Genomic DNA, 15,152 nt, shown 5'->3' with positions numbered 1-15,152 from the left:
TTGTAGTAGACAAGGCATTATACAACATTTATGGATAAAAACCTGGCTAAGTGCTTTCCTAAAAATGGTTTCTAAATAATGGTTTGTAAAATGGTTCTAAAAATAACAAAGATCTATGTTTTGGGATTTTTGTTTAACTTGTGAAGATTCAAGTCACTAAAATGTTAGTTCTCCTGGTTTAAAATGAAAGCAACTAGAGATGGACATATAGAGAAGACAGCTGAACTGCAACAGTATATTTAAAAAATTACATTCTGAATTATTATACCTTATAAAAATACATGTCAATATAATAAATACTCAAAAAAAAACAAGATATGGGACATTTAAAAATATATTTCTTTTAGATCAGCACCAAAAATATCTTTAGTTTCTGTACAACCTGTGTCAAATTCTTAAGTATACTTAATTGAAACTATTTCTGAGAAAAATCACAAACTCCACAGAAATCATTAAAGATATATCCAAGCAACTCTCAAATACATTTTGACATTAAGATCAGGCAATTCACTTGGACAGACATTAAAGTGAGTCCCAATGATTTTTTCTTCAGTAAGACATTTGATGTTAACTTTGTATTAGGGGAATATTTTACATCTCACACAAAGGAGGCACTACTACTTAGACACTTAAGAAAATTACTAGAAACATTAAGACTGAGGTACAGAATTTGTACAGCCTTCTACAATTTCAAAGAGGTAGTGATAGATACTTGACCTCCTGGCGATATCAAACGCAGTTTCTTCCAAGTTGTTTTTTAGGCCTGGTTCAATATAACGGTTCATTAGGAGAAGTTCAAGGGTATCTCTGCTGTCTCTGTTCCCAGCAGCAAGATGCAAGGGGGTCAGGAGGCCTTTTGTTTGGGCATTGATATCCGCATCATGCTGAAGTAAGAAAGAAGCCACGCTGGCATTATTCCACTTACAAGCGCTATGCAAGGGCGTCCAGCCATCCACAGTCACTGCGTGCACATCTGCCCCTTGAGCAATCAGCTCACGGACAATATCCAAGTGTCCGCTGTAGGCTGCTCGATGAAGAGGAGTATATTGATCTTCATCTCTAGTGTTCACAAGACTGGCCTTTTCAGAAAGTATTCGCTGCACTGTAGTAAGCTAAGAAAAAAAAAATGGATCTTTTAAAAATTCAAAAATGAAAACTGTCTAGTGGTGTTAGATTTAATTAAGCTAAATAAAAACTTGTTAGCAGATGACTTGAAAATAATTTAAGATCTGTGTTTTGTAAAGTAATGGTGAGTAATTTATTAAATGAACTGTAGGCACTCTGTTGCTTCTAAGAGTGTGAGTCTAAATCTCAAACCTTATAGTCACTCTTGGTCCAATTAAAGCTTATGCATAAAAGCTTTAGTCCTAGGTGAATAATACAGGCTATAATTGTATTTCACAATTTAGCTGTGAAAAAATGATTTTTTTCTGTAACAGGAGTATAATATAAATACAGATAGTATGTGAAACTTAAAAATAAGATTTAACAGAAGAATAAAATAGTGACAAGGAATCTATGGATTAAAAAGCTCAATTTCTTCTAAATACCTTAGAAGCCTATCTTCAGGTAGTGATTTTCTGTTTGGTCTATGGACCTCTGGTGAGCTAGTGTACTCTGAGTTAAAAAGCTATTCAAAAATGCACAATACTCTTTTAGTTACCAGTTTATTTAAAGAGATATGAGGGAACTTAGCAAAATGAAATACTAGAGCCCAAGGGGAAGGAATAGACACCTGATGCTAATTCTATATGGATGACACTGTGCAAATTACTACTGCCAAATCTCAATTTCTTAGTCTGTAAAAGGGAAGACTGTTACCTATCTTACAGGGAAATGTGAAGATTAAACAAAGTAATACAGTAAGGCACCTGGTATAAATGGGGTTGGTATTTAATAATAAATATTAATTCCCATTTTCCGTTTCATAAATGATATTTATCTTTAAGGTAATTCTACTGACTTCATAGAAATGACTTCTAAATGCAGATGTTACTATTTTTATAGATAACTGCCCTTAAACTCTCAAATAATACCTAACATAACACTTTCTAGCTTAGTGTGTGTTTTCACTCACATTGCCTCATTTTGATCCTCACAATCCTATAGCAAAGAGATGGGCATTATGATGGCCATTTTTTACAGATAAGAAAACAGAGGTTCAGAAGTAGTAGAATTTGCCCAGAGTTAAACTAAGTTCAAGAGCAGATTTTCTGGCTCCCAACCCAATACTTTTCCTGCTATTTAATGGTTCCCACTTTAATTTTAATTTTTTTTTACCCGATTTTTTTCAGCAGCCCAAAGTAGCAATTTGCTTGGATCTTTTTCCATTATTTTTTCTTGCAGTTGATACCACTCTTCATTTTCATCTTGCTCTTCATCATCATCAGAATTGCCCACCCAAAGACTGTGAGTACCAGTGGGAATAAGATGTCCATGTGTTTCCAATAATTCAAGTTGGTTAAAGTGCTCAGAAAACTCCAAGGAACTCTCTGGGTCTGGTTTTTCATCTTCATTTATGTTATCTTTTTCCATTTTTACCACTACTCTAAATAAAATGCATTTCAAATATCAAGGTTTGATTCATCAAGATCTGAAAAGAAAAACACAATACTTAGCAAAACTGTAATTGAGGCTTTATCAACAGCATAGATCAATCTTGTAAAAATATACAAATGAACCTTGTCTAAACTCTTCTGTGTTTCTCTAATGATATCTGCTACATATACTAAATATTGGAGCTGACAGATTTAAGTTACCAATGATCTTTAAAGATCTAAAGTGTCTTGTTTTCTTTTACTAAGTTGATGGTTCTATTATTTCAAATCTACTAGTTTAGGAATGATGGTATGCTAAGAGAAATGAATGCTTACAGTTTTAAAAATATAATGCAACACAGACAAGCACATTTGAGATTTTTGTAGGGAAGACAATTAAGGGCAGAAACCAAAACTTACAGTTCCAAGTCTCTATCAATGCACATATCTTCATCACAACATCTGTTTTAAAAAGTAGTCCTATTCACTGATAGACAGCTATAGTTCTAGTTGGCTCCTGGTTTTGAACAGAATTTTGGCTGTTATTCACTCCTTCACTCAACAAATATGATATGTGCCAGTCTGTGGGTACTGAGATTCCACAATGAACAAATCTATGTCTTATCAAGAAGTTTACTATCTAATAGAGGTGACTGGCAAAGACAGCATACTAAATACTATAACAGGAGCAAGTGAGGATACCATAACTATATGAGAGAGTAATAATTTATCCGGTTCTAAGGCATTAAAGAAGGTTCTCTGAAGGAAGTAATATTTATTCTGCTAAGCTACCGTATTAATTTATAAACCACGATCAGCTTCAAGAGTTACACAGTATATTAAACTTTAATCAATTAAAGAAAAATCACAATAACTGATATTTTAATACCATTTCTTAGCATCCCAATTAGTTGAAACTTATTAGTACTTTAAGGCTCTTTTCTGATGTTACCTCTTCCATTCTTGATCCGCCCAATTAGATCTCTTTCTGCTTCCTAGTTGTTTTGGTGCAAGTATTTTGTTTTATTTCACCATGAACTTTGTACTTGTCTTAGCCCCTTAAAAGACGATAAACTTAAGGCTAGGAACCATATTTAACTTATATTTAGGGACCACTGGTATACAGCAGAAATATCTGTTGCATTAAATTAGGATCTTATCACTTGATTTTGCCTGGAATGGATTCTGAAAAGCTATTCATGAATGATTCAAAGTTAATCATATGCCCAAAATATTGATTTCTTTCTACCTAATCTCACAAGTTTAATAGTATACAGTCTTTTTTCTTTTCTTTAAAGATTTATTTATCTATTTGAAAGGCAGAGTTACAGAGAGATCTTCCATCTGCTGGTTCACTCCCCAAATGGCCACAAAAGCTGGGGCTGGGTCAGGCAGAAACCATGAGCCAGGAGCTTCTTCCCAGTCTCCCATGTGGGTGCAGGGGCCCAAGGATTTGGGCCATCTTCCACTGCTTTCCCAGGCCATCAGCAGGGAGCTGGATCAGAAAAGGAGCAGCTGTGACTAGAACCAGCACCCATATGGGATGTCGGCTGTAGGCAGGTTTAACCTGCTGTGCCATAGCACCAGCCCAATAGCATACGGTCTTAATGTGTTATTAAATTTTATTACTAGAGGCAAGACCACTAAATTCAAGTTTTAAGTCTATCACTCATCAGCAGTAATTTCTCTGGGCCTGTTACTTTACTGCAAAACGTAAGGATGCAAGAAAGGATTTCTAACACTCTTCCAACTTTTCAGAGCTTACTGAGACCCCATCAGAACTGCCTTGTGTGTATTTTTTTTTTAAAGAGGATTTTATTTATTTATTTGAGAGGTAAGAGTTATAGACAGAGAGGAGGAGAGACAGAGAAAGGCCTTTTATCTGCTGGTTCACTCCCCAAATGGCCCTAACAGCTGGAGTTGGGCCGATCTGAAGCCAGGATCCTCACATTATTTCCTGAACCTTGCAACGCAAAAGTGATCATACATCAATTCATTAAACATGTAAGAGATGCCATAAAGTTCACTTTAATTATAGCAAATGTAGCACCATTATAGATCTCCTCCCTTTCCTTTTTTATAAAATTCCCTTTATATAAATTCTGAATTTACGGTTCCAGACACAATGAATTACATATCAAATTTTCTTGGTAAATTTAATGTTAAAAAGTCAAATCCAGGTGTATCGCCTTGATTCAGTTAGAAAAAAAACAAGATCAAGATTTTTATTTGAAGGACAGGTTATTGTGGCACAGCGGGTTAAGCCACCCCACATGCGACATCTGTCTCCCATACCTGTGCAGTTTTGTGTCCTGGTTGCTCTATTTCCCATCCAACCCCCTGCTAATAAGCCAGGGAAAGATAGCCCAAATGCTTGGGTTCTTGACATCCACATGGGAGACCAGGTGTGGACATCTGAGGAGTGAACCAGTAGATGGAAGATTGGTCTCTCCCTCTCTCTACCTCTGACTTTCAAATAAAGAAATAAATATTACATTTTTTTATTTGATGATATTCCACCACGAGTGGTAGGCATGTTTGCTAGTAAAGATTTAGATCATTTTTACAGCGATCCAAACTATGTCAATGCCCCACAAACCACTCAATAAAAGTGCAGCTGTAAACCCCATTTTACAGGTCAAGGCGCTAAGGTTTGGATAGCTTAAGACAACTCGCCCTGAACCGAGGGCCAGTCAATGAATCTGAAAGGCCAGATTCTAATTCAGAAGTTCCACACGATTTTTCACTACACTGTAGTTTACTGTTCTCAGCACAAAACAACAACAGATGCTATGCTCTGAAAACGGGGATTCGGGGGGCGACAACGTGGGAAAGGACGGGATAAAAACCTGCAAACCAGAGGCTCCAGACAAGGCCTGGTCACCCGCAGGCCTGCCAAGTCGCGCCTGGGGCCTTTGGAATAGCCAAAGCAGAGAGGCTTCTTCGGCCCTAGCAAAGACTCTAACGCGATCCGACCTCAAGATTTCAGCCGGAGTCGGCAGGGGACGGCCCCTATAGACCCAGAGGTTCTCTGTCGGCGCGACTCTACCACTGACCGCGGGCCAGGACCGGGAAAAGCTACCCACCTTCCGAAGCCAAAAATCGCTGTCGCTCACCTCGCTTCCGGGTTCGTTTCCTTGGCTGCACAGGATTGGCTCTGGCACGGCTGCGAGTTTTCGCTGCAACTTTGCCCGCCCCCTTATAGCTTTCGGCAACCAATGAAAACTGAAGAGGACTCGCGCTGTCTACGTCATCAACGAGGTATCGCGAGAGAAGCAGATGGCACTCTGTCGCGCCTAATTCAGGTTTGTGGCGGAGTAGGTTCGCAGACGCCAGGCGAGGCACTGCTGTTTGTTTTTCGTCTCCGGAAACTTGCCCCTTGTTCCCAGATAGAAGGTAGTCTCAGGTCCCGAAGGTGGGGCTTTGAAGAATCCTGTTGTGGGGTAATTTAGAAATCGTATCCGTCTTTTGTTTGTGTCGGTTTTCGGGCGGAAGCCCAGAATGAATTAGATGCTTTGGGAAGACGGGCCCGGTTGTCTGGAGAGGGCTGTTAGAGGATTCCTTATGGTTGCCTCAGAGGGTGCTGTGCGACCCGACCTGGGACTCCTGACGGGCGTGGGGTTCCGGGGTGGCAGCCGCTCCCCAGGACCGCCGGGCCGGGCTTTCACGTGAAAGCTTGTTTCTGTGCAGGCCACGTGTTTGTTTATTCGCGCTAGCTTTAAACGCGAAAGCCCTTACTTCGAAACAAAACCGCTCCTTTATAAAGTCTTGTGTTTGAGCAGGAAATACGAAGTTGCCTCCTTGCCCTAAGTAGCCAGGGCACGCAAACAGTTCTGCACGTCCAAGATTGATTGATTGCTAAAGCAACACTATGTGACCCATTTTGCCCATTTATTGAACGTACATTAATTGCCCAAAAGAGCAATAAAAACGAAAAAGGAGCTAAGTTTAATCATCATGGTGTCTCTAGAATGGCACTGGAATTGTGTTTTCTAAGCTCATTAAAAAGTAAAAGCACAGAAGTGCTTAGATGGAAATGAAGTTTTTCCAAAATTTCTAGTCTGTATATTTAAGAAGTCTATTCTTTGTAGCCTAAATCGTGTTGGTGACTTTTTCAATGTGCATTATATAATTTTCTTTTTAGAATTAGGAACAGAGTGGATTTTCTGACGTATTTGAACATACCCTGAGTACCTGGAGAAGAACCTTGTCCCGGTGACAATGAGTCCTGCAGATACACTGTGAGCATGTGACTCGACTCCTTGCCTTGGTGTTTCCAAATCCCATCAATTAGCATCACCATTAAAGAAAGTTTATTTAATAAATGAGCAGTAAATAAATAATTTGCAATTAGAATTGTTAGTTATCAAAAGTATATTTATTAGCTAAAAGATAATATACAGTTATAGATCAGAGTCTTGCACCAATTTCATTTGTTGCTGTAGTACACAAGCTTATGTTCCTTGGCTTAGTCTTAAAATACTGAATTTTTCTTGATGAAATCCTACTAGTGTGGTTCTTTTTAAGATTTTTTGAGTAAATAGCTCTAGTATTGAATAAGCTGGAAATGAGCTTAAGTAAATTGGAAATAAATAAAAAGACCATGAAAGTTATGTAGAAAAAGCTTTAGACTTCGTGTCTCATCTGTGTTCAACTCCTTGGTCAGTAATAGCCTAAAGATCTAGGACAAGTCAGGAATTTTCTGAACCTTGCCTTAATTTCTGCATTTGTTTAATTGGGATACTAATGTCCTTCTTAGATAAGTTTTGAGGTTTAAATGGGAGAGCACATGTGAAAATACTTTATAAGGTGTTATGGAAACATATAGTAATGTGATCTGATGTATTTGTTGGCAAAAAGTAATTAGAAAGTGTACATATCATTTTTTAAGCTTCTGAAATATTTGCTGAAATATTTTTGGATAATGTTCATTATGGCTTTGTGAAAACAGCCTGAGTTTTTTTTTTTGTAAGAAATTTGAACTTTTTTTGAGATTTGTTTTATTTGAAAAGCAGAGTTACAGAAAGAGGAGAAGAGAAAAGAGAGAGAGAGAGAAAAATCCATCTGCTGATTCATTTCCCAAATGGCTGAAATGGCCAGAGCAGAACCAATCCAAAGACAGGAGCTTCTTCTAAGTCTCCCACGTAGGTACAGGGGCCCAACGACTTGGGCCACCCTGGTGCCTTCCCAGGCACATTACGAGGGAGCTGGATTGGAAGTAGAGCAGCCATCACAGGAACCGGTGCCCACCTGGGATGCCTGCACTGTAGGTGGTGGCTTTACCTGCTGCACCACAATGCTGGCCCCCAGCCTAAGTTTTCAATGTGAATTTTTTTTGCCACTATTTGGGCAATAAGTCAGTTAATTTCTCTGTGTTAAGCATACTCATTTTTTTCTCTGAGGTAATAATAATTATATGGGAGGAGATGAGATCATAGCTATAAAACTGTTTTAAAGAATAAAAATTATATTATGCTTAGAGGGCATTAATAACTATTACATTGCTGCTTCATATCAAAGTACCCTTGAGTATTACCAAATGTCATTTGAATTGAAACAATTTTTTAGCTTGGCCAAATTTATTAATGAAAAACTAATTCTGTAGAGGGTAGAGTCAAGTGTTTTCGAGGGCCTGAATATAAGTTACTATTATCTTAGTTTAAAGTCTACTTATAAACTTGGAGAATGCCTTTTTACATTAACTCTGATTTTTCCTGAAAAAATGCAAAATCTTATAAATAGAAAGTTTTGATATAGGGGTCTAGCTCTTGGGCTTTTGTGGTGGAAAACAAGCTTTCAGGTCCACATTACTTTGCAAATATATAAAACTGGTTTCAAGGTTATAAATTTTTGAAGTAGAGAAGATTTAAAAATTTTATGTACATTTATTCTGTATTGAATTAATAGTTAGGAAAATATGTGATGTTAAAGATCTGTTGAGTATGTCAAATTTTCAGACCAAGTTTAAGACAAAAGAAATTATTTTACTCCATAACTTGTTATATATTCTATGTTTAGATATCATTTGCTTCAATATCTGTATAATGTTTTGTATTGGAATTTTTTCTTAATACAGTGATGATGAAAATACATTTAAAATCTTAGTTGCAACTGATATTCATCTTGGATTTATGGAGAAAGATGCAGTCAGAGGAAATGATACGTTTGTCACACTTGATGAAATTTTAAGACTTGCCCAGGAAAATGAAGTGAGTTTGGTTTAACATCTATGCAGTTTCTACTAATTGCCTTAATCAGTGGGGTCTTTTCCTATAAAAAAATTAAAACTTTGTTTTGTAGGCACATGTGCTCATATCACGTGTTTAAATATCACTGTACTTAAAAGTCCAAAGTAACTTTTGTGTGCTTTGTGTCTTTAATTCAAGTAGAAGCTATTTTTGTAAATTGTCTGTTAAAATTTATAAATATTTATGTGTTGTTTAGAGAGTGCAGGATCTTGTGGCACTTTATTTGAAATGTGCAGATGACTACTATAGTTTCAAAGAACTAAAATGTGAGCTAAGATAAATATCCAGAACACTCTAATGCAAGGTTATATATGATGAGAGCTCTAAAAAAATCATGAATAGCACTTCCTGGAAGTTTTGAGGTAGAAGAAATCTCATTTAGATGAGGGTAGCAATGGGAGCTTAATGAAGGCAGGGGCATTTTGCTTGGACTTTGGACGATGAGTAGACTTTTGATGAGGGATGAGCATAGAGAACGTACATTCCAGGTGAGGCAGCAGTGAGGACCCAGACCTGAGACAGCAGGAGGTGTGTGAGGGCGCCAGCAGGTGAATTTGGCTGATAAGTTAGAAAGTACACTGAAGGACTAGAAACGAGGGTGTGAGCTGTGATGAGGAGGGCTTCAAATGCCAGATTGAGGGGTTGGTTTCCATTCCAGTGGAAAATGTGGCAGAAGCTTATTAGAGCATGAGCTGGAGACCAACTTGAGACTATTTTAAAAAGTGGTGGCCTTAGGAATGGAAAAGAGGAAGTGAGTAAAAGAGATTACAAAGATAGGATTTGTGTACTTAGATTAGTTATTACAGGGAGTGGAGATGAAGGAGAAGGGTGACCATGACTGAATAGTTGAAGTAAATGGAGCTAACCAAAAGAGAAATAGGTAAATCTGAAAGAGGTATTTCTTCAGGTGGGAAAGTGGCGAGTTCTGAGTTAGACCTATTTAGAGTTTGAAAGTCAATAGCACATTTCAGGAAAGCATTCAGCAAGCAGTTGAAATGTGAGTCTAGACCCCAGGTCATGGCTGGAGAATAAATGGAAATGCTGATGACTGAGAAATTCATATCTCCAGCCTTTCCCACATAGTTCTGTTCAGTTTATCTACAAGGCCTTTTCCTCTTGAATGACATATGGAATGCCTCCACCATTCTGCAGCTTCACCTTTTAGACTTTTGTCAAGACTGTAATGATTCCTTTTTTGGTCCTCCTTCCATTCTTTTTTTCTATATCTGTTCCGCATAGCAGCCAAAGTGAACTTTTAAAATGATAAATCAGATCCTGTCATTCTGCAACTTAAAATCTCCCCAGTGGTCCTCCCTTGAATATAGACTGAGATTCACACCACAAGGCTCAACTTGATCTGATCCTTGCCAGGAGACCTCATCTGCAGCTCATTGCCTGGTTTACAGTGCTCCATTCACACTGACATGTTCCACTTAGAGACCTTTGCAGGTCTGCTTCTCTGCTTTGAAGCACCTTGATCTTGGCTTGATTGAAGTTCTCAGTTGAACTTTTAGCTTTTTGGACATAACCTCCAAGTACTCTTTTATTATATCACTCCATTTTATTTTTATTTATAGTGCTTTTCTTCATAGCACTATCTAAAGTATGTTATTGAGTTTACATATTTATTACCTGTCTTTATTAGACTGTGTTTCTTCATGCTGTATCCTAATACCTAAACAGTGTCTAGAAGCCAGTAGTAGGGGGCCCAGCATTGTGGCTTAGTGGGTAATGCCAGTTCGTGTCCTGGTTGCTGCACTTGCAGTTCAGCTCCCTGCTAATGGCCTGGGATGAGCCCAAGATGGCCCAACTGTTTCGCCCCTGCCACCCACGTGGGAGACCCAGATAAAGCTCCTGGCTCCTGGCTTCAGCCTGGCCCAGCCCTGGATATTGCAGCCATTTGGGGGAGTGAACCAGAGGATGGAAGACCTCTCTCTCACTCTTTCAATATAAATAAATAAATCTTTAAAAAATAGTAATAATAAAACAGTAGTAGGTACTCATGCATTTGTTGACAAAATGGGTGGTGCTATTTCCTTTTAAGATTAATTCTTCCTTCCTGAGGGCAAACTTATGGTTAAAGGAGGTCTGTTTCCTGCAAGAGATTCCTGCCTGTGCTTTCTAAATTTTTATTTTATTTTATTTTTTTAATTTTTTAACAGAGTGGACAGTGAGAGAGAGAGAGACAGAGAGAAAGGTCTTCCTTTGCCGTTGGTTCACCCTCCAATGGCCGCCACGGCCGGCGCACCTTGCTGATCCAATGGCAGGAGCCAGGTACTTATCCTGGTCTCCCATGGGGTGCAGGGCCCAAGGACTTGGGCCACCCTCCACTGCACTCCCGGGCCACAGCAGAGAGCTAGTCTGGAAGAGGGGCATCCGGGACAGAATCCAGCGCCCCGACCAGGACTAGAACCCGGTGTGCCGGCGCCGCAAGGCGGAGGATTAGCCTAGTGAGCCGTGGCGCCGGCCCGCCTGTGCTTTCTTTCTCTTAGGTTCTAAGACACTTCTTTCCCTGAATGTAAGCTTGTTTTACTTTGACCTTTCTTCCTCTCTGTTTCCTGTTTCCCTTTCCAACATCCACTCATCCTAACTGGTCCACTTCCCATGACCCCGTGCTGAGAATTCCAGATATGTTTGCACTTTCCCTTAAATTTATATTTAAATTTTTTGTTATTGAAGTTTAAATTCTTCCTGACTTTATTTTTAGTCCATTGTTACTTAGAGTCTTTATTATATTCACTTCTTTCTTGGAGTCTTTTTTTTTAACTTAAATTTTTTTTTAAAAATTATTAATATAAAGAGAGCAGATTTCATGTATTTTATAGGTACAGTAACAACTTCGAAATAATACCAGTTTTCAGAAAAACTGCAAGAATAATACAAATTCCTTTAGTCAGATTTTTCAATGTTTTATTAGATTTGCTTTATCCCCTCTTTCTATACACAAACACACGCACACACACACATATACACATAAATGCAAACTTTTTTTTAGTGAACCACTTGAAAGTAAATTGCATGTATAATCACACTATACATATCAAAACCAGTAAAAGAATGTTGAATGCAATACTATTATGTAATTTTAAGATGTTTACAGTTGTCATGGTGATGCCTATTTAGGAGCAAGTCTGTGACATCCGTGACTCAACCCAGGATAACGTTTTGGGTTTATTATTATCTATCTTCCCTCCTTGCCTTGATCTTTCATTATCCTGATATTTTTGAAGATTATGAACTGGTCATTTTGGATATGTCTGATAGCTCCTCATGATTAGATTTAGCTTCCACAGTAGGCAGGAATCCCATGAAAGGGAGTGTTTCCCAGAGTCACCAGTCTAAAAATTTTTTTTAGAATTCCTGCAAGAAACACACACAAAATTTATCGTCTATGTTTTGTTAGTGTTAGGTGCATTTACCTTGCTGTGTAACCAATTTTCAGAGCTCTTTTCATTTTGTAAAAGTGACACCTATTAAACGCTCCTCATTCTTGCAGTATATCTTTCATTTGCTTGTTTTGTTCCTTCCATTCCTTTGATTATGATCACTTTCTTCTTTCCTTTCTTGCTTGAAGACCTAGCTTAAAGTGAATGTTTTAATGAAAGTTCTACTGTAGCCACAGGGCTTTGTATTCTGGTGTCCTTTTGTATGATTAAGAACAAAGGTGTCTTAGATTGAGTACTTGAAAGCCTAAGTATGTTGGACTATTTTTTCGAAGGATGATCCTCCTTCACTGAGGTTGTTCCTAGATGCTATTCTACAAAATCTCATTTATCCTTCACAGCACAACTGAAATATCTCTCTATTAGCATTTGCCTGCTGATTCTCTATCCTCAGAGTAAAGTCCTCTCCTGAGTTAGAATTCATTGCAGGATCAACTGTGCCTCATGTGTATCTATCATGTGTATCTACTCTAGTTAACATAAGAGTCTGGCTTATGTTGAAGTACATAGAAATTTGTCTCTTCCTTTAGAGTTTGAAGGTATTTAGGATAGGAATATGATTATATCCTCAGGATCCAGTACTGGGATTTGCACAGTATCACTGTTGAGTGAAAACAGGATAGGTTGCTATTTCCTTTGTCTGTAGGAACCAGTGTCTATAGGAATGCTATTAATAATTACTGAATGGAGGCCGGCGCTGTGGCGTAGTAGCCTAACCTTCACCTGTGGCGCCAGCATCCCATATGGGCATTGGTTCATGTCCTGGCTGCTCTTCTTCCGATCCAGTTCTGCTATGGTCTGGGAAAGCAGTAGAAAATGGGCCAAGTGCTTGGGCCCCTGTACCCATGTGGGAGACTATGGATGGGCCCAGCTTCAGCTGTTGCAGCCATTTGGGGGAGTGAAACAGGGAATGGAAGACCTTTTTCTCTGTTTCTGTAATTCTACCTCTGAAATAAGTAAACAGATCTTTTAAAAAATTATTGAATGGATACTTTGATTGAATTAGATCTCTCCTATAATTTTGTTAAAGTGCTAAATTTGATTTGAGTTAAAAAAAATATGACCACTTTGGGTAACTTGAGAGAGAAACTTGGTATAGTAATTTAAGGATGACTTTTTTGTTTTGTTTTGTTTTTGACAGGCAGAGTTAGACAGTGAGAGAGAGATAGAGAGAAAGGCTTCCTTCCGTTGGTTCACCCCCAAATGGCTGCCTCAGCCGGCGCACTGCACCGATCCGAAGCCAGGAGCCAGGTGCTTCCTCCTGGTCTCCCATGCAGGTGCAGGGCCCAAGGACTTGGGCCATCCTCCACTGCCTTCCCGGGCCACAGCAGAGAGCTGGACTGGAAGAGGAGCAACTGGGACAGAATCCGGCACCCCGAGTGGGACTAGAACCTGGTGTGCCGGTGCCACAGGCAGAGGATTAGCCTAGTGAGCCGCGGCACTAGCCTTAAAGATGACTTTTTTTAAAGGTGATTTAGGAACTTCTGTTGGAGTCAGATTACTTAGCAGGCTGGAAGGCCCTTTGAATAAACAGTATGTAAAAATTTTAATTGCTGTAATAATGTTAGTGTTTTTTGATATTTTTCCTCCCTCTTCTATAGTTTTAAAAAATCTTACCTTTAAAACATACTAGTTTTAACCTCATTTTCTGTTCATTAGGTGGATTTTATTTTGTTAGGTGGTGATCTTTTTCATGAAAATAAACCCTCAAGGAAAACATTACATACATGCCTCGAGTTACTAAGAAAGTATTGTATGGGTGACCGTCCTGTACAGTTTGAAATTATCAGTGATCAATCAGTCAACTTTGGTTTTAGTAAGTAAGTATATTTTTGTGGTTTGCATGAATGTTTACTTGTGTATATTTTCTGTATAAGACACATACACATTAATAATTAGTCATTTCTTCACTATAATCTATTTGACAGTAAGTATACTTTTTGAATTTTCTTAACCCATTATACCACAATGCCTGTTCCAAGATAATTTTGGAAAAAATACACTTGAAATTGTTATTGTTATTTGCTTCTGAGAAGCAGACCTGGGAGGACCAGGGACGGGAATGGGCAGAATACGTGAAGTTGTACAGGTAGGAAGTGAGAGCTGAGATTTATTTTTATCTAAATCTTTTGGGTTCCAAAATATATGTTTCCCCCTTGCCCTCCACTACAAATAAAAACTTTATACCAAAGGTTTGAGAATTTTGAAGTTCTCTTAACTAAGCATTAATCAAATATACTACTCTTTCACACAATTTATAAGCACCATTTATTGTTGTTGGGTTTTCTTTAAAATGTTACACTTGGAGATATTTTCAAACTTGAATTAAAATGAATTATTGTCTATGATTTTATTTTTTAAAACTCCGAACTAGTGGTCATTTGCTGTTTTAGGTCATACAGTTTGCCTATGGTGGCATTAATATTTTGAAAGGAGATACTTAGGTGAAAGCAGCTTTGGTCTCTTCTAGAAACTTACATTTTTTTTTTTCTCCCAAGATTTCCATGGGTAAACTACCAAGATGGCAATCTCAACATTTCAATTCCCGTGTTCAGTATTCATGGCAATCATGATGATCCCACTGGGGTAACTGTTGTGTTCTTATCATTTGTTGAAATTTTAGAAATGTTTAGTTTTTCTGTGGAAAGCATTCTTCCCCCTTTTCCCAGCAGCTTCTTGTCCACAGTGAGTCTGAAAGTCACGTTGACTTTCTGTTACTGACGTAAGTGCTTATACTGCTATTTAGAACATTGTAAAATCTAAGCTAAGAGTTGGTATATGAACTGTGTTTGTATTTCATTGGTGCTGAGGTTAACAATAAGTAGTAGTCAGCAGTAGAAATAAACACCTGATAATTGTATAATGCTTTATAGTTTACCAGTGCTTTTCTATCTCTTACCTCGTGAGATCTCACACGTAGGAAA

The 15,152-nt window shown here is 38.2% G+C and overlaps 2 protein-coding genes across 7 annotated transcripts in view; one reads left to right on the top strand and one right to left on the bottom strand.

The window, feature by feature from the left end:
- Window positions 1-221: 221 nt before the first annotated feature.
- Window positions 222-5,762, bottom strand: ANKRD49 (ankyrin repeat domain 49). 3 transcript variants are annotated; one of them, XM_008262532.4, is made up of 3 exons: window positions 5,654-5,762; window positions 2,281-2,593; window positions 222-1,112 (listed from the first exon to the last, which is right to left on the bottom strand). In XM_008262532.4, the coding sequence occupies exons 2-3, from the start codon at window positions 2,533-2,535 to the stop codon at window positions 651-653; spliced, it is 717 nt and encodes a 238-aa protein (XP_008260754.1). In that variant the 5' UTR covers window positions 2,536-2,593; window positions 5,654-5,762; the 3' UTR covers window positions 222-650. The 3 variants fall into 3 exon arrangements, with proteins under 3 accessions (XP_008260754.1, XP_002708672.1, XP_069932988.1); XM_002708626.5 differs by having other exon boundaries at window positions 5,624-5,747; XM_070076887.1 differs by lacking the exon at window positions 5,654-5,762 and adding an exon at window positions 3,490-5,622.
- MRE11 (MRE11 homolog, double strand break repair nuclease) overlaps window positions 5,720-15,152 on the top strand; it is an 85,507-nt gene continuing 76,074 nt past the window's right edge. Inside the window, exons 1-5 of one of the 4 annotated variants that reach the window (XM_008262535.4) lie at window positions 5,720-5,842; window positions 6,682-6,778; window positions 8,614-8,746; window positions 13,888-14,048; window positions 14,727-14,814. In XM_008262535.4, the coding sequence (XP_008260757.2) occupies window positions 6,759-6,778; window positions 8,614-8,746; window positions 13,888-14,048; window positions 14,727-14,814 (402 nt within the window). In that variant the 5' untranslated portion in view covers window positions 5,720-5,842; window positions 6,682-6,758. Of the gene's footprint in view, window positions 5,981-6,681; window positions 6,779-8,613; window positions 8,747-13,887; window positions 14,049-14,726; window positions 14,815-15,152 lie in introns of all 4 variants that reach the window. The other 3 variants (XM_002708627.5, XM_008262533.4, XM_008262534.4) reach the window with 3 other exon arrangements.

The sequence above is a fragment of the Oryctolagus cuniculus genome, chromosome 1 (genome assembly GCF_964237555.1).
Source record: "Oryctolagus cuniculus chromosome 1, mOryCun1.1, whole genome shotgun sequence".
NCBI lineage: Eukaryota > Metazoa > Chordata > Mammalia > Lagomorpha > Leporidae > Oryctolagus > Oryctolagus cuniculus.
This window is presented reverse-complemented; position numbering and strand designations above follow the sequence as displayed.

Bases quoted from the DNA above. Each gene is read 5' to 3' on its own strand.
- ANKRD49 (XM_008262532.4), bottom strand. From the start codon at position 2,535: ATGGAAAAAGATAACATAAATGAAGATGAAAAACCAGACCCAGAGAGT. The intron at 1,113-2,280 runs GTAAAAAAAAAT...TTTTTTTCTTAG, and splicing joins GGGCTGCTGAAAAAAATCGG to CTTACTACAGTGCAGCGAAT.